Source organism: Pimephales promelas, chromosome 24, assembly GCF_988280905.1.
Source record: "Pimephales promelas chromosome 24, fPimPro1.hap1.1, whole genome shotgun sequence".
Taxonomy (NCBI): Eukaryota; Metazoa; Chordata; class Actinopteri; order Cypriniformes; family Leuciscidae; genus Pimephales; species Pimephales promelas.
Genome location: NC_142792.1, coordinates 2987771 through 3012409, shown reverse-complemented (window position 1 = coordinate 3012409; position 24639 = coordinate 2987771). Strand labels below are relative to the sequence as shown.

Genomic DNA, 24639 nt, shown 5'->3' with positions numbered 1-24639 from the left:
ATGACTAGCCTACTATAAATTATTAATACGTGATATTTTGATTATTGTATATTTTGTAGATTCAGTTATAAGTCATTTACAATTGATAAAAAGTAACATCATTTATTAAACATTTATGAAACGCATAGTTATGTTTAGTAAATGATTAGTTAATCATTAGCTAACCACAAATGACTTACAACTAAAGTGTTACCATATATGTTTCTGCACTCTAAAGCCTTTTCTGAAGGTCTAATTTCAGAGGCGTTATTTCTCATTTCTAGTTCAGAGAACAAGAATGAACATTCACAGTTTCGTTGGATCCACCTAACAAGTAAACAAACTCATTTCTGTATTAACTGAGTAACCGTTTATCTAATGCTATTTTGTTAAAATGCAGTTTATAAAATATAAAATAGGTTGTTAAATCAATAGCATTAGCATTTAACTTTCCCATGGCTTTATTAGCATTAGCATACAATGTTCCCATGGCTTTATTAACACTAGCATTTAGTGTTCTTTGCATTAACATGTAGCATTCCCATGGCTTAATTAGTAATTTCATGTTTCTTTTATTTGATGTATGCCTTTAGTTTTAGTTAATCATAATAACACACCTTTGCAGACACAGACAGAGTGGATTACATATGATACAGTCACAATGTAAATGAATCTGATGAGTGAAAATTGGTAGATGGCCTGACCTCTGATTTAGGACTGACATGTAAAAAAAAAAAAAAAAAAATTTTGACAAGCAAGATCCAATCAGGTGCTAGTTGGAAAAAAATCCACGCCCACTGTTTTGCCTTATTTAGTGTTTTGTTTCTCTGGAAATATGTCACAACACTGGAGAAAATTAGTTAGCAACTTTCGATTCACGAGACTTTAAATTCTTCATCCATTAACTTCTTCACCCACTAACCCGAAGTTAACCTGGTGAAAACCAGTTTTGAGGGTGAGAAGGGAGAAGTGGTTTAACACAGTGCAGTATGAAACCGAGAAAAAAAAAAAAAAAAAAAAGCAGAAGTGAGTTAGGGCAATGTTCAATAACAGGAAACTTCTCAATGGACTTTAAGCCCAGCTGCACTACTTCCTGAACTTCAGCCAGCTTCTTGTTTTCTGTCTGCCATTATTGGCCAAACTTGATTAATTCAGGTGTGTCTGATTATTGTTGCCATGACTACTGAGGTCAAGCACACCTGAATTAATCAATTTGGCCAATAATGGCAGACAGGAAACTGGAAGCTGGCTGAAGTTCAGGAAGAATTGCAGCTGTGCATAAAGCCCATTGTCTGTCAAACTCAGTTATGAGTGACTTGTTTCCAGCGAGCCCTTCTTTGAGGTCTCACATATCCCCTATCCTAAAAGAACTTCATTGGCTACCAGTGTCTTACTCAGCATCTTCTACTTTCAGTTTATATAGTGACATAAATGTTTAATAGTATTAAAGTGTAAAGTAAATTGTAAATTTAAAAAAAAAAAATAGACAAGAAACTTTTGCGTTCACTCGAGAAACCCAGAAGATATTGAGTGCAAATTGTTACATTTTGAGTGGATTCATTGAGTCGAAGTTTGTTTTTGCAGTGTGGCAATAGGGTTATGTTGCTTAACACCATGAGTAAGTTCTGTACTTATGTCAGCTGAGCAGTGTCATGGAATGTCATACTTTTTCATGTTCAGGTTTTTTGGCAGTTGAATACGCTCAAAAACAAAAAGTCACTCATAAGACGGGATGGTTGCCGCCCCATCCCTTAAACGCCCTGATAAAGTCTCCAGAGATTCACGGGCTGCAGCACAAGTCTCTCTGAACTGCAGAAGCCGTTGCCTTCAATAAAGGTAATGTTCCACCATTTATAACTGTGCATATAAAAAAACTGTGAAATTATTACAAATCTTTTATTTAGTATAGTATTTGAAAACTTTAGGCAAGAAATAACCAGCAAGACCTTTGTTTTATTCATGCACTGGTCCATTTTGACATTTTGCTTCGGTAACCTTTCCTCTTTTAGACTACTGGGAAAAAAAATCATCTAAAATATACTTTATTGTATAACACTTTATGATTTGAATTTGTAGATTTCAATTTTAATACTTATTTTTAACAGTATTTTCTTGATAAATAAATGAGTGATAAAAACAGATATTTAAAATTACCTCGGCAAAAACACTCATGTCAACAAAATCAAACAACAGCTTTATCCAATGCAGAGTAATACAGAGCTCTGTTACCATTTTGCAAGATGTAAACAACACCGGTCCAGAAACATTTCCTGTTTCAGTTTGTAAATGTTTTCTTTATTTCACATGTAAAGAAAAAAATCTTAAATATGTTTGTTTAACTTTTTGATTCAGTTTTATATGTTCTGTTGGTTGTATTTTTTTCCAGCTTTTATCTAGTGTTAAAAAACTGAAGTGCTTCTGGACCAGTTTTGTTTAAATCTTGCAAAATGGTCTATACAGTAATGCATTGACCAGAGAATGGTCACTTTCACACGCCCTCACACACTCACATCCTTTTTCTCAAACAGAGAAAAATAGCGAGGCATAGAGGACCCTGACCGACAGACAAGACCGAGAAGGTTAATTTAATATGGAACAAATTCTCAGATCTCAGATTCTGCCAATTTTATTACGAAATTCAAACAATAAATGCTTTTAAATGTGACAGATCGCCTTAGTTCAAACGGTTCAAACAGTTCATCTCTCTTTACTAGTAAATAAACACGAATGAGGTTAAAAAGAGGTCAATAGGTTAGCTGGAGTAGACTACAGTCTCAATACCTCAGGAAAGACATTTGACTGTTTGGGAATAAAACCTAACGAATTAAATTAAAATTGTAAAATTTGTATCAAGCAATAATAAAAGCAGAAGCCTATAGACAACCAATTATTGCACCATGCTGTCACTAAACTTGATAAAAAATTATGTGTACGCCTAATAAATGATTGTGATGCAAGTTTTTAAAACTGTATCCTAAAGTAAAAGTAGGCTACTAAATAAAATATTTAGCCTACTCAAGTAAAAGTTATCATAAACAATATTAATTATTAGACAATGTCAAAATAAAGAAAACCTGCCTAGTGTTGCGTTCAAGACAGGCATGCACTGACACCCGAGGGAGAAAACGGTTCACACGTGCTCGCGACTTACAAAGTGATCGAATTCGTTCTCAAAAATTTAATCAAATGTGCATTTGTGGAGTCGCGTAATTAAGTTATGTCTGTTTGTATATTGCCAGTAAGAAATGAAACCGCATGTAGATGTCCTACCTGTGGAATCGTTCACATGAATGACGCAGATGTCCAACTAATAAAGAGATCAACAGGCAAACAATACGATGCACATTTGCTTTCAACTGACTGTCATGCACTTCATTCAATGCATTCAATTCCCGTTTAAGACGATTCAGTGCGTGCAGGGAACTGATAATTCAAACTGATTCGCGAACCAATTTACACAGTTTTGCAAAATTGTTTGATCAAGTCTTTGAACAGAATCGACTCTAAAGAGTTATTCATTTGTGAAAGGCGCGCGCTCCAAAAGAGACAGAGCGCGCTTGGAATTAACAACGCAACATGTTTCTTAACATGTAGCCTATTGCATGTAAATGAAATAACGAGAGGCTACTAGAGTTAAAGTAAAAGTACACACATTTAAATATACTGTTAAAATGACTTGTGTCGTTATCACCCACATCTGCTGCAAGATTGAAACGCTATCATCCAACCTGGAATCTCACCCGAGGACTTTTTACTTATTTAATTTCCCCTAAAGACAACACTGATACACTAACTGGAAATGAGCAAGAGGCGTAGATATAAAAATACATATGTTATTAAAAAAAAAAAAAATATGCAAGACAACACCTAAAACTGTGTTAATCGTGTTACAATGAGCTTGTGCTCAAACTTAAATGTAGGAACGAACATCATCACAAAATCCTCTTCTCTTGTTCTACCCATAAGGGGTTCAACCTACCCACAGATAAAAGGCTATCTAACCCCCTTGCACATCCCCAGATCATATAGCTTCCTCTGCTGGCCCCATTAAGTATTACAGTTGATTCATTGCGTATAAATTTTTTACAATGATATCAACACATCCCCCTTTCTTTGAGATGGTTGAATTAGCCAAAAACAACCGGGCATGTGCTTGCACTCAAAACAAGAGACAAGTACATGACATAACCTCCTCCATATGGAGCAGATACCATGACGCTCCACACATGGGACATAACAGACTGTAAACTAGACATAAACCAACGAAACATAACCATCAACAGTGGAAAACAAGAAAACATAATAGTAGGATCAAGATGACACAATAAAAATAACAACTGATAAAACAACTGACATGGAAACGAGGTAAAGACAAGACAATACAAACACATGGCCAAAAAATACTCTCTCTCTCTCTCTCTCTCTCTCTCTCTCTCTCTCTCTCTCTCTCTCTCTCTCTCTATATATATATATATATATATATATATAAAACTGCACAAGTTATAACAAAAAAGATTCATAATTTCAGAATAGCCTACTTAAAACTGTAGAGAATAAATTACAGGCAAAACGTTTGTTTTATTCATGCAGGTCAATTTTGAGTTTTTGCTTTTGTAAGCTCTCTTTTAGACGATTGGGAAAAAAATCACCTAAAATACAATTTCAAGTGTTATTTTTATCAAACTTTATGTATTTGCATCTGCAGATTTCAATTTGAAAACTGCTAGATTTAAGTCAGAAATATGGTCGACATATAATTGGTAAAAAAAATAAAAAATCTGGCTGTTGACAGTATTTTCTTATTTATGGAGTGATAAAATTAGATATATTTTAAAATCACCTCTGTAAAAGTATCTAGGCCTAATGTCAACAAAAATCAAAAGAATTTTGAACCCCTTTATTCAATGCTCATAACTTCTGCAAATTATTTTGCTTAAAATTTGGTTGTATTCTAATTTTAATGCATTATTATAATTAACACATTATAATAATGATTATTTCCTAAGCAGAGGAACCGCTACGACATCTGAACTCAAACCACGATCAACTGCATGTTCACAATCTATTTCAGGCGGGTTTAAACTGTTTGGCGGGTGTTTATTTTATACTCAGTGAACAACGGTTGCTTATCTTAGGTAGGCCTATATGTCCAAAAACTGGTTATGTCAGCCTACTTTGCATCGTGTAGCATAATTTTGCGTAATGATTTGTTTGGAAAATGTATGGCCTGTTTGAAATGAAATCGCGTTTCCAAGCGCGCTGTCTCGTTTGGAGCGATGCCTCATTCACAAATGAATCGCTCTTTTTGAATAGGTGGAAATTTTATCAACAAACAATACATTATGATCAACAATCTGCTTCTGAGCTTGAAATCTAAGAACTTGTAATACTTCTTATATATAAGACCTTAAAAAAAATCTGCTAATGAACTGACAATCCGCTCATCTCTAGCTGGAGCACAATGATTGCGCCTGCAGCCTGGGGATGTCCAGGCACTGAAAGAGGGAATTAACTTCAAGAAAAACCCACAGGATGACAAATGTTACATCATTTGCAAAGTCAAAGACAAACCACGAGCGTTTAGAAACCAGTGCAAACACCAGGGTGAACTAAAGGACATGGATGGCAGGTGAGTGAACCTAAACTCATTCAAACAGAAATAATAATAATAATAATAATAATAATAATAACACATGAAAAGAAATTTGCTGGGAAAAAGCATGTGCGAGGACGTTCTTTCGCCTATAGGCTACACATAGTGTAACAGCCTAACTACGTAATTGTTTAATTGTGCAATAATTGGTTATGAAAGAATCATGTGAAAGATCAGTGTTGGGAAAGTTCAATTTCTACATGAACTAGTTCAAAGTTCAGTTCACAAAATTTTAAATTAACTTGTTCAGTTCATAGTTCATATCACAATTTCGAACTATAAGTTAGTTTCAAAAAAATTAACTAGTTCACAGTTCTTTTTTTCCCATATCATGCTGCGAACAATTTTTTTTTTAATTATTGTCACAGCCCACATACAATCACAGACAGCAATTATTTTAAATTATCGGAGGGCAAAGTTTGCACAGAAATGTAAGATTTTTCCCATCCTCACCGACCTTGACTTAAATCTGACAGGAATGGTGCAACACACGGACCGGGTCGAATCATTCCGGTTGCCATTTTACAACATTGGACGTTTTCAAAATAATTTCCCCCAAGTGCATCAACCAGTGAGTTGAAACTCATTATCATATGCAAAACTGTTATCCACTCACAGCAGTGGGCGTTATGGACCTTTGTGTCTTGAATAAAGATAATGCATCAAGATTAATCAAGATAATGCATTCTTTCTCTCAAGGATAGCTAAACTTTAGTCTAACTGGAAAATAAGGCCTTAACAAAGAAATAATCCCTTAAACTATTGGCTTCAATGATGTTTTAACTCGTTCTCAAACCCCAAACAAGTCCCTGTTTCATTTCTGGAAGCTGGGCTAAATGATCGAGCACTTTTACTGCATTCAGATATCAAATACAAGATATTAAAAAGTAGCCTACATGAAAAGAACATTTCAGTAATCACACTGGTAACTTCTATAACAAAGTAAAATCTCACAAGCCTAGGGAAGTCATTCCACTCATTTAACATTTAGAAGGAAAACTCGTGATTAATACCTTGATTATAATTACTTTATCAGAGCCGGACAGTATCGGAGTACTAAAGTACAGCACTTAAGTACAATTTTGAGGGATCTGTACTTTACTCGAGTATCATTTTTTATTCAGTATTCATGGCTCAAGTTGCCTACATTTGAGAGGGAAATATTGTACTCTTTACTCCACTGCATTTCTATCCATAACTGTGAGTACCCGTTACTTCTAAAAAAAATGAAAGAAATGGAAAAAAGAAAAATCTCTGAAACCCTCAATTTGTTGTTTCCGTCTCAAATGTGACAGCCTATCAGCAATCACCTTCAGCTTTCCGCCAAAGTCAACTCCATCGTCAGATTTAGATAAGAGACGAAACAATAGATGGAGAATGTGGCCACATCTCGCCAGACTATTTCAATTTTCTGAATTTTCTGAAATGTTCTTAAATGTTAAATAAAGCAACAATTCCTTTTAAATTCTCCACGGTATTGACATTAACATTTTTCATAACGCCATAGACGTTTCTGTCCATAAGTGTAAGCACTGTGGCAGAAGTAATGCAATATTGAGAAAATGTAGGCTACTCTTGATACTCAAGTGCTTTTAAAAACAAGCACTTCAAGTAGACATCTGACTGTAGTACTTTTACTTGTACTTGAGTCAAATTTAGCAAAGGGTATCTGTACTTTTCCTCAAGTAATAAATCTGTATACACTCTTCCGCATCTTCTCATCATTACATTGAAGCAGCAGTGGATTCCAATCCACCCTCTTTATAACGAAGTATTTTCACTTCATTACCTACCAACACTGGTATTTCTCTAGAAGCTATTTGAACAGTATCTGTCCTCCTGAGGAGGGTTTTGGTATGATGACAGCCGGATCCGCCCTGGTCGCCTGAGGGGTCATCTCCGCCCTTGGAATAAATGTCACCTGCGCATATATTTTAGCATATATTTTTAGTATTTAGTTACATATATAATAGATGTAGCCAAAGGGAGAATAGCCTAGTGTTGATGCTTTTCCTTGGATATGAGCGAGAGTGAGCCTGCAGTTCGTGCATAGCGTGGGAATCAGGACAACAAATTTGGAAATCCACTGTCTCCTCAAAAAAGTGTGTTTGCAAGCAGCGGAAAACCACCTTATGCATTAGTTGGCCTACACACACGCACAGTAAACCTGCGCATAATAGGCTAGCACCGAATTAATAAAGAACACAATATATTGACTCGTGTTGTTTTCTATCATGTGCCGTGCCTGTTAGTATGGAAAAGCTTTCCGCCACAGAATGAAAAACAAGAAAGGTAATTGCGACTTTTTATCTCACAATTCGGACTTTTTTTCTCACAATTGCGAGTTTACATCTCGCAATTTTGACTTTATTTCTTAGAATTGTGAGATATGAGGTCAGAATTGCGTAATAAAGTCGCAATTGCATGTTATAAAGTCAGAATTTCGAGATATAACGTCAGAATTGCGAGATATAATGTTAGAATTGCGAGATATAAAGTCGCAATTGCGTGTTGACTTTATGCACAGCTGCACTACTTCCTGAACTTAAGCCAGCTCCTTGTTTCCTGTCTGCCATTATTGGCCAAACTTGATTAATTCAGGTGTGACTGACCTCAGTAGTCACAGCAACAATAATTAGACACACCTGAATTAATCAAGTTTGGCCAATAATGGCATACAGGAAACAAGGAGCTGGCTTAAGTTCAGGAAGTAGTGCAGCTGTGCATAAAGTCAATTGCAAGATATAAAGTAAGAATAGTGAGATAAAGTCGCAATTGCGTGTTATAAAGTCAAAAATGCATGATATAAAGTCAGAATGAGATAAACTATTCTGAGGGGAAAAAAGTTTGTCTTTTTCCCCCTTAGAAATGGCCAGATAACTTGCAATTGCGAGTATATATATATCACAACTCTGAGATAAGATGTCAGAATTTTGAGTTTAATTATTGAGACATAATTAAACTCACAATTATGTTTTATAAAGTCAGAATTGCGAGATGTAAACTCGCAATTGTGAGGAAAAAAGTCAGAATTGTGAGATAAAAAGTTGCAATTCTGTCTTTTTTCTGTCTTCTTACTTAATAGCACGCAATTGTGAGATAAAAAAAGTCTCAATTATTATTATTATTTATTCAATGGCCCAGTGTTAAAGCAGCCAATATTGCAGACAGAGTTTAACTCCAACCTGATTTAAAGGATTAGTTTACTTTTGAAAAAACTTTTGCTGATAATTTACTCACTCCCATGTCATCCAAGATGTCCATGTCTTTCTTTCCTCAGTCGAAAAGAAATTAAGGTTTTTGATGAAAACATTCCAGGATTTTTCTCCATATAATGGACTTCAATGGGAACCAGACGGTCCAAGGTCCAAAAGACAGTTAATAACAGTTTCAGATGCAGCTTCAAATGTCTTTAAACGACACCAGACGATGAATAAGGGTCTTATCATGCGAAACGATCGGTTATTTCAAAGCTTATTCCAAAAATGTAACTTTTCTAAGGACAAATGCTAGCCTTGCTCTATTCTGTGAGGCGCGTTTGTAACGTCACGTAATACGTAATTACGTTCAAAAGGTCACGGGCGACGTAGCCAGAAGTACAGAGTCAGTGTTTACTAGTTGAACGCATAGGTTGAACGTGCAAACTAACTCAAACGCCGTTTACAAAAAAATGAATTAAAAGGTAAAACAACGATGTTGGACGATTTTGATTCTGTACTTCCGGCTCCGTGACCTTTTGAACGTAATTACGTATTACAAACGCGCCTCACAGAATAGAGCAAGGCTAGCATTTGTCCTTAGAAAAGTTACATTTTTGGAATAAGTTTTGAAATAACCGATCGTTTCGCATGATAAGACCCTTATTCATCGTCTGGTGTCGTTTAAAGACATTTGAAGCTGCATCTGAAACTGTTATTAACTGTCTTTTGGACCTTGAACCATCCGGTTCCCATTGAAGTCCATTATATGCAGAAAAATCCTGGAATGTTTTCATCAAAAACCTAAATTTCTTTTCGACTGAGGAAAGAAAGACATGGACATCTTGGATGACATGGGGGTGAGTAAATTATCAGCAAAAGTTTTTTCAAAAGTGAACTACTCCTTTAACACACCTGCCCGTAGGTTTGTAGTAATCCTGAACATATTGATTAGCTGGTTCAGTTTAATTTGGGTTGAAGCTAAACTCCGCAGGATGTTACTCCCTAGGATTAGACACCCCTGCCTTTTAAATTCATTGGGGTTGTAAAAATACGTTAAATTATTCAAGGGATTAAAGGATTAAAGGATAAGTTGCCAAAGATGATACTTGTCATTTTCTCACCAACATCCCAGTCCAAACACATGCAAACATAGGCTGGTTATTCATAACAATGAAAATGAACAAAGTTTGTGTAATGAACTGACCATATCAGTTTTGATGTTACAGCATACTACAACAAAATCAAACCTCATTAGTTCTTGTGTCATGACATTTGATCAAAAGACTTGCAAGAACCAATTAGGTTATTAGGATATCATGTAGTAGCCTAGCTAATACAATATAACATAATTGTAAACAAAGACTGACATTTTTATGTTTTCATCATACAAAGACATTGTATGATTTCAGAAGACCACATGCACATGCATAACAAATTCTTTCAGATCTAGTAAAAATTTCAGATCTAGTAAGAATAACATTATGGTAAGTCATTTAAAAAAAAAATGACAACAACGTGGCAGGACATGTTGACAGTTGACAGGACATGATTTTATTTGCCCACCTGACTAAAACTCAGAATCACTTTTCACAGTGAGCTGTAGTGTTATGTTGCTTAACCCGATGAGTACGTTCAGTGCACATGTCAGCAGAGCAGAGAAATGTCATACTTGTCATTTCAGACTTTGTAATTTTCAGGTTTTTTGTTGTTGAATACTCAAAAACAAAAAGTCCCTCAGGAGACATGATGGTTACGGGGCGCACCCATCACGTCTCATGAGGGACTCTTTGTTTTAAAAAAGTATAAAAAATGCAGATGCAGAACATTCCTCTTGTCTGTTAACACTGAATTTGTTTTTGTTTTTCTTTATTATCTTAATTTTTTTAATGTATGGATTTTAACTTTATATTACTTCAATATTACTTCCTATTACAGCAAGCATGCACGCACAAGAATCTTGAGCAGAAAAACAATCACATGCACATCTAGCTCCAATATTTCTGGCCAATGGAGAGGATCTAATATAGTCAAATATAATTCTGGGAATCCAAACAGCAGTTAGACAGGCAATAATGAAATTTTTAAAAATTCTTCAAGTTTTAAATTAAAAAGTCTTCTTAAAGTCCATGTAAAGTCAAAATGTATGTGTTCTGAGTTTGTCACACCACAGAAAAATGTGTTATTAGCCACCCAGGCAAATTTGAATAATAAAAAATCCACCAAGTAAATAAAACAAGCTATCAAAATCTTGAGAAAAAAAATGAGCAGTATACACTCTAAAAGTGCTGGGTTGTTTTAACCCAAATATGGGTTATTTGGGTCAAATATGGACAAACCCAGCAATTGGGCTAATTATTGGGCTAATTAATTATTATTTAATTACATTTTTAACCCAATGTATGAGTTTGTCCAAATTTGACCCACAATTATTGGCTAATCATTGGGCTAATTAATTATTATTTAATTACATTTTTAACCCAATGTATGAGTTTGTCCAAATTTGACCCACAATTATTGGCTAATCATTGGGCTAATTAATTATTATTTAATTACATTTTTAACCCAATGTATGAGTTTGTCCAAATTTGACCCACAATTATTGGCTAATCATTGGGCTAATTAATTATTATTTAATTACATTTTTAACCCAATGTATGAGTTTGTCCAAATTTGACCCACAATTGGGTTAAAAGAACCCATCATTGTTTTAGAGTGCTCTCAAACGCCTAGGGGCGTGTCCGCCGGCTGCGCTGAAACCACGCCCACTCGTGGGAAAGCTTTTAGCACTTACCTGTTTTATAGCACTTTGGGATTTACTTAAATATAAAGTGCATTACAAATTAAATGTATTAATGTTATTTATTATTGTTACATTAATATAGGCCTATTAATGTAGCATATATGCTTATAGGCTTAATGTAGCATATAGACTTTCGCGTTTGTGTCTATTTTTGATTTGACAACAATCACACCGGAAAACACAGCCATACAGTATAGTTCAAAACAAAATAATAATCAATAATTTCTGAAAATTGACTCTCAGTCTTGTTTCTCATGTCTTCTCAATAGAATTCATAAAAGTATAGAATATAATAGCACATTTCCAATAGGGGCACATTAACGCAATGTGACAATATGCCCCAACTGCACAACTGAGGTTTAAAGTTAGCGAAGTAATAACTATCAACTGTTAAACAACAGATTGGAGATTAAAATAGTATCAGATTTGTCAAATTTTAAATAAACACAAAAAATAGAGATGATAAAGTAACTTAGGCTACAGTAAGAAATGTTCTTTTGTAATGTTTTAATAAATCATATCTTACAAAGATATTGGAATTTTGGTGCAATTTTTCTCTATATATTGTTGAAATGGCAGCTAAATAGGCTACACAAGTTTCGTTATGTAAGCATGTGGAAAAACAGGTGTGTTACAACTATCCCCACTCGCCCCTATAGCTTGCTTAACTCGATGAGCAAATTCTCCTGTCACAGCAGTGACAAGAAATGTCATAATTGTCTTTTTTTTTTTTTTTTTTTTTTTGACGTTAAGGTTTGATGTTTGTTTTTGCATAAACTCAAGAAGAAGAAAATGCCCCGGTTACGCCCCGTTTAACATTTCAAGTCTCTCTGAACTGATAAAAGCCGCTGCCTAAACTCACTTTTACAGCAGAATCCAAGACACAGCAAAGGTAATGTTCCATCATAACTGTGTAGCCTATATACAAAAAAAAAAAAACTGTTCAAATTATAGCCCTAAAAGATTTTGAATAATTTCAGAGTAGCCACAACTTTAGGCAAGACATTACGCAAAACGTTTGTTTAATTCATGCACAGGTCAATTTTGAGTTTTTGCTTTTGTAACCTTTCTTCTTTTAGACTATATTGGAAAGAAATCACCTAAAATACAATTTCAAGTGTTATTTTTTTATCAAACTTTATGTATTTGCATCTGTAGATTTCAATTTGAAAACTGCTTGATTTAAATCTGAAAACGTTCGCGGAAGGGTTTTACAAAGGGATTTGTATATTATTTGCCGCATACATATATTTAGGTTTATTCCTTAAAATATGGTAAAAAATATTATTGGTTAAAAAAAAATTTCTGGATGTTGACAGTATTTTCTTATGCAGCGATAAAAGAGATATTTAAAAGCACCTCTGTAAAAGTAGGCTATTAAATGTCAACAAAATCAAACAAAAATTTTGAACCCATGCAGTTTTTCCAATGCTCATAATTTCTGCAAATTATTTTGCTTAAAATCTGTGTTCTAATTTTGATACATTATATGACATCTGAACTCAAACCACGATCATGTTCGCATCTGTTCTACAAAAAAGTGTGTTTCTACAGGCGCTTGTTTAAACTGCTGTTTGGCGGGTGTTTATTTTATACTCAGTGAACAACTGTTGCTTAGTAGGCTATGTATGTCCAAAAACTGGTTATGTCATAGGCTATAGCGTGTAGCCTACTCTATGTTTGGAAAATGTATATTGCCTGTAGGCTATGAAATAAAATCGCGTTTCCAAGCGCGCTGTCTATCAACAAACAATACATCAAAAATCTTATGCTGAGCTTGAAACTGAATCTAACTTGTATACTTTTTATAAGACCTTTTTATAAAAAGATCTGCCATTGAACTGACGATCCGCTCATCTCTAGCAGGAGCACAATGACATCCCAGGTCTCAAAAACAGTCCTGCGCCTGCAGCCTGAGGATGTCCAGGCACTGAAAGAGGGAATTAACTTCAAGAAAAACTCACAGGATGGCAAATGTTACATCATTTACAAAGTCAAAGACAAACTACGAGCGTGTAGAAACCAGTGCAAACACCAGGGTGGACTCTTCATTAAAGACATAGAGGACATGGATGGCAGGTGAGTGAACCTAAACTCATTTAAACAAAATTAATAATAATAATAAGAAGAAGAAGAGGAACACATAAAAAAAATTTGCTGGAAAAAAAAACAGGTGCGATGACGTTTCTTTCGTTAAAAAGAAACTGGAACTGACATTAATTTTCTTTCGCCTATAGCCTAACTAAGCTAATACCTAAATAATTGTATAATTGTGCAATAATTGTTTATGAAAGAATCATTTGACACTTAGTGTTGATAAAGTTCACTTTCGCAAATTTTAAAATGGACTAGCTTAGTTCATAGAATACATCACAATTTTTAATTAAGTTCACAGTTCCAAAAATGAACTAGTTTAGTTCTTTTTTCCATATGTTGCTGCGAGCTATTATTATTATTTTTTTTTAATTAGCCTATTGGTACAGCCCAATCACAGACAGCAATTATTTTATCGGTGGGAAATTTTTGAAAAGAAATTTAAGATTTTTCCGGTCCGTGTAACGACCAAGAATTCAATTTTCAGACCATATATGCAAATGAAAAGAAAAAAAATGATAAACGAAAACAGACATTCATTTTTCTTGTTTTTCCAGTTAGGCCTATACATTATCTGGATAGTTGCCCTTTTCTCCATTTTTTTTTCAGTTTTACTTTGTAACTTGAATTGTGACTTCAGAAACAAACATTTGAATAAATGAAATATAACCGAATTTCTAATTTTCGTCTTGTGGGCGGTATACGGGGGTGTGGCCGCGGACTAACTTAACTATCATTTCACTGACGCAACTGCTTTATTTACACTGCATGAACGTTGAGGAGAAGTTAAAAGACCAGACGACATTTTTCACCCGAAATGACAGTTTTAATTAATAGTAACTGAACTGAACAGTGCAGGTGAGGTTTAGTTCACTTCGGGTGAAAAATGTCGTCCTCCTGCGTGTTAACCCTTGCTGTAAAAAAAGGCCAAATTCTGACAATACCAAACCACCTGAAGGCACCGAGGTGGCGGTGCAGCAGGTGTTCTGACATTCCATCCTACCCGTCAGATTGTCCTACCAAGGCTTACTGCGCATGCGCACATCAATAATACGTCATTTTTTGTCACGCTGAACAACACGCCCGGCTTTGGCCCTTTCATCGTCCTTTCAAACATAGCCACTCCGTCCTTTTGTTCAAACAGGACATTATTCAAACTGGAATATACACTCGCAATATAACACAACATTTGTGCTTTTGTCAAGCTATAAACTCTTGTCAATCTATAAACTGTCACGCAACCAAAATCTCTCTCTCTCTCTTTCATACACGCGCACATCACAAACGAACACACAGTTTAAAAGCAAAAAAAAAAAATCATCATGTCGCATTGGTTTTAATTTCTTGTCCTCGAACAGAGCCCTAATCTGTTTATTTTTCCGTTACACATTCTTTGATTAAAAAAAGGAAAATCAAATGTTTTTTTTTATTTCATACAGAAATAAATTATTTATAATTCAGCTGAGAATAAAGTTAATGTTAGTTCAAATAAAAAATAAAAAAAAAATATGATCTGAAATATAGCACATTCATTTTAAAATATTTTAGGTCTAATTACCAAAAATACAATCTTGATTTAATTAAAAGCAAATAATACATTTAAAACGTATGGGTTGTATGCATTTTTGTAGGAAAAAAAGATATATATATCCAAAAAGACAAGGCCTTAAACTTTAACAAGGGTGCATCACTGGGGTGCATCATCTTATCACTGTAACAAACAGACACACACAGTTCTAGTTCATTCTCTCCGTTTCTTTCTGTTACTGTTCAGTTTTGTTCATGTGTGTAATTAGCCTTCTCTTGTGTTCTTCTGTCTATTAAACCCTGTGTTTCCTTCAATTCATGTTAAGTTGGTTGTTCTGTTCCTGTGATTCTGTTTTGTGAAGACTTGAGTTGCTTTCTAAATGAAGACTGCTGCACTTATCCTGTTTCATCTCTTCTGCAACCAACACTGACAGACAGTGCAGGAAGATTTACAGGAAGATATAGGATTCCCATTAGACTGTGCTTGTGTGTTTGTGTAACAGGACAGTGCGCTGCACTAAACACTACTGGAAACTTAACGTGGCCACCATGGAGTACGTCAACCCTCCAGATAGCTTCATGCAAGATGAACTCGGTAAAATCATTGTTATTTATGGAATCTTTCCATTCCACAAAAGGTTCTTTATAGTGGAAAAGGTCTTTTAGATTTTTAAAAAGAAAATGTTCTTTTTAGAACTGTTCACCGATTGGTTCTTTAATGACATCGCTGTGAAAACCCCATTTTGGAACCTTTAATTTCTAAGAGTTTATAAAAATTTGATGTCATTTTAATTCCCGTTAATAATTTAATACTGATGGGTGTATATACTATGGAAGTTCATACGTTTGTTCATAACTTGCCAGAACGTTAAGCCGCATTACTCAGTCAGAGTCAAACTGCTTTCATGTTAGCAGGAACTGTTATCATCGTATCAGTATTTGTCCGTGTGTGTGTGTGTGTGTGTGTGTGTGTAGAGGCAGTGCTGTCAGACACTGATGGTAGTTTAGAGCTGGTTGAGTTGAATCCTCCAGACCCCTGGACCGCAGAGCCGAGAGAAGCACAAGAGCTACACGCCGGAGAGATCACGGTAAATAAAAGTAGGGGGCTGGGTAAAGTTTAAGACGGCCTTTTTGAAAAAGTTTGCATTTTGCTTGAGGATATTTTGTACACTCCCAGTGACTGTTGCTGGAGGGGGACGTGCTTTCAGTAAATGTAAACTTCTAAAGAAATATTTTAAATGTCAACAATGCACCAGGATAGACTGAACATTCTTGCCATACTATCTGTAGAAAGTCAGTTGGCCAAAAAACTGGATTTTAAAGACCTTGGGCCAGTTTCAGAAAGACATAAATATTGGATGACTAACTTGTAAGACTAGTCTTAGCAGTTTATGCAACTCGCCCCTGATCAGCAAAGTTGCGCATGCAAAGACCCGTCAATGGGCATTTAGAAAAAACTGACATTATTTAGTTTGTGTTTATTAATGTTCAGACCGAAGTTTTTCTCATTTGGTATGGTTATTGTTCAGAACTGCTTTACTGTATATTTGATTTAGTCCAGGATTGGACATACTAGAGCTTTTGTCATCTCAGTAAGTAGTACCTTTGACAATAAAACAAAATTTACATGAATCAAAGTGTGGCTTATTTTGTTTCAATTTTAAGTGTTTTTATGATAAAAATGCAATACCCCACCCATTGGTATCATGGTATTTGGTATGGGGGCCCAGCAAGAAGGTTTGTAATTTTGGTGCTATAGGCTACGCCCCTGCTTGCAAAAAATAAAAGAACTCAATTCTAACGCGCTAAGGGTCAAATACACATGCAATTATGTCAAAATGTTCATCATGGGAGTATTCATGCTAACACAGCCGGTTATGTCTGTAATGCAAGCAAATATTTGGGTGTAAACCAGGTGTGTATCAGTATAATGGATCCATGCGTTTGGCCTTCAAAGGGATTCTCCACCGTTTTTTCATATTCCAACCAAGTGTTATTGGTGGTATATGATATTATCATCATTCTATATATATCAGTGGGGGAGAGGACTTTTCACGAGTGATGATATTACTGCGCCGAGTCGAAGTCGACTGTGGTATTCCGCCATACATTATCGTTATCCACTTTACACGCTTAGAAAAGCGCAACGTTTTATTTTGTCATTTTCACAAACATTGATAACATTAAACATTGATAATTGATAATAATCAGAAATGTTTCATGAGCAGCAAATCATGATGGAGTGATTTCTGCAGGATCATGTGACACTGAAAATTCAGCTTTGATCACAGGATTAAGTTACATTTTATAATATATTACAATAAAAAACAGCTATTTTAAATTGAAAGTTAAGTTCAATTTATCATGATTCTAACATGTTTTACCACATTGTTGGTATTCGATCCATAAATACTCTCTGTGTGTGTTCGTTTCAGCTGACATACATCACGCACGCGTGTATGGAGCTGAAAGCGGGGGAAAAGACGATGATGTTTGACCCGTGGCTCACTGGACCAGCGTTTGCGAGAGGCTGGTGGCTCCTTCATGAACCTCCATCTGATGCCATAGACAGACTCAGTCAGGCAGATCTCATTTACATCAGCCACATGCATTCAGATCACCTGAGGTACCAGTGTGCATAATTATATTCATTATATTAAATTATATCATACAAAAATATATATACATTTTGCATCTTTTTTTCTATCAGCTACCCAACTTTGCGACGTCTTTCCAAAAAGCGTCCAGATATTCCCATTTATGTCGGAGACACTTCACGGCCGGTGTTCTGGTGAGACTCAACTCTTCAGCTAATAATATTAATAATAATATTTTGTGTATGTAAAAATTGTAACGTGTAGGTCGGTTTAGTTTCATCATGTAGTTCCCTGTGCTTAAAAGGGCACGTCTACACGACAACGATATGCTTAAAAGAGTTTCTCCTTTGAGTTTTCCGTGTACAGATCATAGACAGTAAAAGAAAGGTACAGACGATCCCCATCCACACAGATCAGCAAAATTGACTAAAAACACTCTATTCTGTTGTCATGCCATTAGATGCTGATGAAAAACTATAGACTGAACACGTAATACGCATGTGCTTCACATCACTGTCTTCAGAGAATGGAGACCATTTTTAAAAACCATTTTTAATGGAGACCGGTTTTCATAAGTTTGCGTTTTCAGGCACTAAAAACACTGTTGATGTGTAAATGAACGGCCAAATTACGCATAAAAATTTCACGTTTTTAGTTGAAAACGGTGTCGGCCCTCAGTTTCCATTGTTCCTAGTTTACGCACCAGTTCTGCTTTAATTAATGATTAATCATATAATATGTGCTTTATTATGACATGTATAATATTACATTATATTATATTTTGCATGATATTCTACATCCTAATACCTAAACTTAACAACTACCAAACTATTAGTTAGCAGTGATTAGGCATTTATTAAGGTCATAGTTAGTTAATAGTGAGAATTGGACCCTAAACTAAAGCGTGCCCTTAGTTTTTAATGAACCCGTTCAGGAAATCCTGCGATCCGGACACCATCTGACTTGCAGAAAAACAGTTTGTTTGTGTTTTGTTGCAGGTATCTGGAGAAAAGCGGAGTGAAGTTAACAAACATCAACGTGGTGCCGTTCGGTGTATGGCAGAATGTAAATGATACGGTTTTTCCCTTTTGCTCTTTTTTACTTGTTCTACTTTTCTTGATCTCGGCTTTTGAATCATTTGACAGGTCGATGATCACCTGAGATTTATGATTCTGATGGACGGAGTTCATCCTGAGATGGACACCTGCTTGATTGTGGAGTATAAAGGTATTTTGCTACTCATTCAGACTGATTGTTCCTGGTTCTCCCCATAAAGCTGCTTTGAAACAATCGTTATTGTATAAAGCACCAGAGGTGTGTACTTTCTGAACCTTTAGATCTCTGTAAAGCACTATATAAATAATACATTCTTCCTCTGTTTGATGAAGGACTAAGAGCTTATATGTTACTAATTATCTTAAGTATGAAAAATAAGATTGAAGACAAATTAACGATGAGATGAATGGAGCGAGGTCATCTTCTGCCTTTATCAGAAGTTCAATAAACACTTTCTTTCGTTCAAGGGTGTGAAAGTGTCGCCCTCCATAATTATGTAAAGAGTAAGATAATGTGGAAATTGTTTCATGTAAATAGAAATGATGAATCGTCTACAAACAGATTATCTTCAATGGATAGTTTTTCTACTCAATAAAGCGGCTAAAGCTCCTCAGAAATGCACAGCATTGCTAATAGATTGGATAAACTCTAAAAAAAAAAATAATAAAAACACACACCTTCCAAGGTCACATGATCCTGAATACGGTGGACTGCACCAGACCAAACAATGGACGTCTTCCTCACGGTGTTGACCTGATGATGAGCGACTTCGCTGGCGGCGCCTCCGGTTTCCCCATGACCTTCCATGGCGGCAAGTACACTGGTGAGTTACACACACCGAACTCCCTTAAGTAGAGCCATTTCACTCGGCGGCCATCTTTGAAACGCTGTTTCAGTCATGCAAGCACAGCTCCTATCTCTCTTTGGGGAAACATTAACTTTTCCAAAATATGAATACATTTTATACTTGAAATCACCAATTCAATCTGACAACATCTGTCTCATGACATTTTGTTTCTAAACTCTCAAATCATGACAAAAAACTGCATATTTTAAGTGGAGCAGCCAATGCACATGTGCAATCATAAGCATGCTTCTCAAAACACTGACAGTTTGTATAGCAGGAGCTTTCTGACGGCAGCTGCAGTGGTGCGATGACTTTACCAATACAGCATCACAGTCCGGCCCACAGCTGAGAGAGCGTTGGTGCCGGAAGTAAATTTCCCATTAATTTCTCTCATCGACGTTTTGTAAAATCCATATCTAAAGAGTATTAGAGCATGTCTGAGGATAACCAGCTACGGCTGAAATCATAAGCATACAACATATCATTTCGAGTGAAAAAACAAAGAGAAAGTCAAGGGTACAAGCCTGTGTACATATTTTTATTTCCGAGCAAAGGAACTACTCCTCCCATAAACCACCGCGCCTCACTAAACTCGACTGAAGCCACCGTGAAAGAGCCTTTTGAGCGACTTCCAAAACTGACGACGGCCACGTGAACTTTTTCCTCCAGTAAATTTTATATAGTGAATGTGCAGGGAAACTCCTTTTCCTTGATTTACCGAAGCTTATATGTAAAACGCATTTGCAGGTCCACATGCTAAAACATTGAGCATCTGGCTCGCTCATAGCCCGTGTGTCCACCAAAGAGTTTTTCCACGTGCCTGGCGTATGATTTCAATTGTTTTCAATGGGAGCGCCGCATTTTTTAAACGCCATGAGCGTACCGAGGCGCTGAGCGTTTTTTTCACGCTGAAGCGCCGAGCGCCCAGCGTTTTTACTTGTCGCTGGGAGTTGAAAAATGTTCAACTTTGGATAAAACACAGCGCTCATCACTGTCACTTTTTACCCAGCCGTCCAATCACAGTGGAGGAAGGGCGGGACTAATACCACACCGACCCACTGTCAACATTCAAACCTCTGCGGATATTCTGTATCATAGCAACGAAACGTCTCAACGGAAAAAACGCTGCGCTGCCAAAACGCTCTCAAGCGCCCAAAGCACGGCGTCTTCAGCAGAGCGTCTAGCGTTTTCAGCTGACTAAAAACGCTTTGGTGGACACACGGCCATAGGCTGCGCTGCGGCAACTGCACATCCAATGGCGCGGGGGCGCCTCTGAGGTGCGACCAATGAACTAGCCCTACATCATTACGCGATCTTCAGTTACGCGGACCTTCGCGGGGTTTAACCTGATAGTTACACAACTTCCACCAATCAGATGCATCACTGATTGTGGGATTGTTCAGGATTGTGGGTAATGAAGTACTTATCCAAGACATCGCGAATTAAAGGCATTTATCTTAAAACAAGGTTAGTGCCCCATTAACTTTTGGTGTTTATATGAGCATATACAATCACTTAGTAGTACAGCCGTTGCTGGTTTTAAGTCTGTGATGTATGGTTACGTTTTTATCTCAACTGTCAACGGAGAAATTATATTGAATTTTTACTTCCGGCACCGGCTGTGGGCGGGACTGTGATGCTCTATTGGCTCTTTTATTTAGAAGGCGGGACTTATTCTGCCATATTGTTCTCCCATTTATAGTAATGACTGCTATATCTAAAGTCTGTGTTACACATGCAGGTTTATTTCTTCAAAATGTGCATTAAGACAACTCTCTAATTCTAATTTTCGGACTTTGACAGAAAGCTGGAAGGCGGATTTCATCAAGAATGAGAGGAAGAAACTGCTAAACTATAAGACTCAGCTGGTGAAATCCCTGCAGCCCAAGATCTACTGCCCATTTGCTGGATACTTCACTGAAGCTCATCCTTCTGACTGGTGGATATTAACGCATCTCTCGTCACAAAACCTTCCAGATAGTTAGTTACTAATGTATTTTCACTAACGAAAACATTAGTCAACACAAAACAACATTCACAAGCTATTTATGCATGTAGTGTGATGTCTGACTCAAACACATTACTATTACAATACTGTTCAAAGATATTTTTTTTGGAAAGTAATTAATACTTTTATTCAACAAGGGCGCTTTAAATTGATCAAAACTAACAGTGAAGATGTTTATAATAGAGACTTCTTTCAAAAACATAAAAAAAATATTAATTATGTACATAACAGTCATCAAAGTGAATTGTGAATTAACTCTCGAACATGATTAACAGGTACATAAAGGAGACGAATATCAAGAACAGCGCAGAGGACCTGAACGAATCCGTCAGGAAGAGCTGTCCAAACACCTTAACCTGGACACCGTTACCCGGTGCTGTCCTGGATCTGGCCCTCGCGCTAAATTACACATCTGACACATCTAAAGGGTATCATGGCTTAATTAGCATTAGCATGCAACTTTCCCATGCCTTTATTAGCATTAGCATGTAATGTTCCCATTGCTTTATTAGCATTAGCATGCAACTTTCCCATGCCTTTATTAGCATTAGCATGTAATGTTCCCATTGCTTTATTAGCATTAGCATGCAACTTTCCCATGCCTTTATTAGCATTCGCATTTAGTGTTCTTTGTATTAACGTGTAGCATTCCCGTGGCTTAATTAGTAATTTCATGTTTCCTTTATTTGATGATCTGTAAACTATTTTTTGTAAACATAATGACTGTAGTCTCTGACATTGTTTTTTACGTTTATTGTTTATAGTTTTTGAGCATGCATCTGTTTAATTTTGATTTGAGAATTATGTTATGATCATATTTATATATGCATGTAGCATGAGCCTCTGTAAATATGCCTGCCTGTTTTTCATTTTCTTTTCTGGTTTTAATATCATATCATACCCATAGGAGTGCCATCACTGAACCGCCCAGCACTGCGAAGATCTATAAGGACAGTTGGGACTTTGACTTGTATGTGGATGAACTGAATGCTTCCATTTCAAATGAAATCTTTAAAAACAAAAGCTGGATCCAGTATTATTATAACTGGGCAGGATTTAAAGGCTACAATCTGGTCATTCGGGTAAAAAATTTTTTTTTTTAGGTGGATCTCACACATACACAAAGAAACACAGATGAACTCTAACACTGAGTGTTCCCCATCAGGTCATAGAGACGGATGATGATTTCAAGCCCCGACACGAAGGTTACGACTATCTGGTGGACTTTCTGGACCTTTCTTTCCCAGACACGCGCCCGGAGAGAGATCACGCGTACGAGGAGGTGACCTGACTCAAGTCCTCGACCACAGGCTGTGTTGATGAGATATGCACTGTTTCTAATACATGAACCGTGTGTGTTTAGATCAAGAACAGAGTGGGCGTGATGAGACACGTGGTTTTGAACGGGCTGCTATGGGACGACCTGTACATCGGCTTCAATAACAGAATGAGTCGAGATCCTGATGTTTACCACCACAAGTAAAATAAAATCATCACAATATGAAATGGAAAAATACATAAGAGTGTATATATAAATATATGTGTGTGTGTGTGAGAGAGAGAGACCGTGTGCGTCTGAGTCTTCCTCGGTCACAAGCATTAGGCAAATCCAATGGTGGTTTACAGGTATCAATATGACAAGATAGGGGTGTGTATGTGTGTGTAGGTGTGGTTATCTGAAACATAAAATACAATAAAATGTATTAATAGACACATAGGCTTTGGTTAAATATAGTTGCATAAAGTTACGACCCGTAGTACAACCAAAAATCTACTAGTAGGAGCTCAACAACACTATAAATGATCCTGCATTAATGCCACAAATCTCCACACGACGAAAAGCACCAAAAACAGGCAACCTATGTATTAAATATAATATTTGCGGTTATTTGCAAAGCAATAATTAAAGTATATACAGTAAATGGCTACTTTATAGCTAATTAACTTATTTTCATTTATGAAATGTATATTTTAATTTCAAATAATATAAAAAGTGTTAGTGTTTACACTAGATTGTTTTACTTGTTAAAATGAGAACTGCATTAGTTAACATTGAGAATGAACAATAGCATTTATCAATCAGTTCATGTTAATCTCAATATTTACTACTATATTTAACCAACATTAACATTAACAAATGTTACTAAATGCTGTTATTTAGTTTCTGCTAGTTTTATTAGTTTATGTTAGTTAATGCATTCAGCGATGTTAACAAATGAAAGTTTATTTTAAAGTTTTACCATTTTAGTTTAAGTTAACTACAACAACACTGACGACCACTTTGCTAACATGACGACAAAAACATTTCAGATCAGAGAAAAACAAGCAGTGTCATTCATGACTATTAATGGCATTTGTTTTCCACTGGCAGGTTCTGGAATCACTTTCAGACAGAACTGCCACTATCAGCGCCAGACTGGCATCATTTCCTTCAGACGGCCAGTGAAACGAGATGGATCCCGCTCTCAAACATCGGGATACATCTGTTAGGTTTTACTATATTTGGCCAAGCAGTGGTTTGGGTGGCTCGCCAATGTATGAGATTTCTGCAATACATAAAATAAGTAGGTTTGACCAGAGTTCATGTGGGGAGAAGAAGGTCTGTAGTGTAGCAGTCCTTCAGCAGTGATGTTCGCATGTCGCCATTCAACAATCTTAAACCAAGAAACCTGTTAGGACCTCCCACAGGAGATCGATCTAACTTGCTAATTCACTCTGAGCAATGTTGATTATTTTTATTCATTCACACCAATCAGTTTCTATGGGCTATTCATCTGTATGGGAGTGGATTACATAGTTACAATGTAAATGAATCTGATGACTGAAAATTGGTAGATGTCCTGACCGCTGATTTAGGACCTCTGAAAGCCAATATTTG

The 24639-nt window shown here is 36.2% G+C and overlaps 1 protein-coding gene across 7 annotated transcripts; it reads left to right on the top strand.

Annotated features, from left to right (window-relative positions):
* The first annotated feature begins 1636 nt into the window (after window positions 1-1636).
* Window positions 1637-24639, top strand: cmah (cytidine monophospho-N-acetylneuraminic acid hydroxylase). Of its 7 annotated transcripts, none has more exons than XM_089127118.1 (16): window positions 1637-1815; window positions 5431-5608; window positions 13499-13711; window positions 15757-15848; window positions 16229-16341; window positions 17689-17879; window positions 17964-18044; window positions 18849-18915; window positions 18996-19077; window positions 19592-19729; window positions 21557-21692; window positions 22037-22189; window positions 22669-22843; window positions 22927-23043; window positions 23125-23240; window positions 24133-24639. In XM_089127118.1, exons 2-16 carry the CDS (start codon window positions 5598-5600, stop codon window positions 24323-24325), a joined length of 1878 nt encoding a protein of 625 aa, XP_088983244.1. In that variant the 5' UTR covers window positions 1637-1815; window positions 5431-5597; the 3' UTR covers window positions 24326-24639. The 7 variants fall into 7 exon arrangements, with proteins under 7 accessions (XP_088983244.1, XP_088983243.1, XP_088983245.1 ...); XM_089127117.1 differs by having other exon boundaries at window positions 13496-13711; XM_089127119.1 differs by lacking the exon at window positions 5431-5608.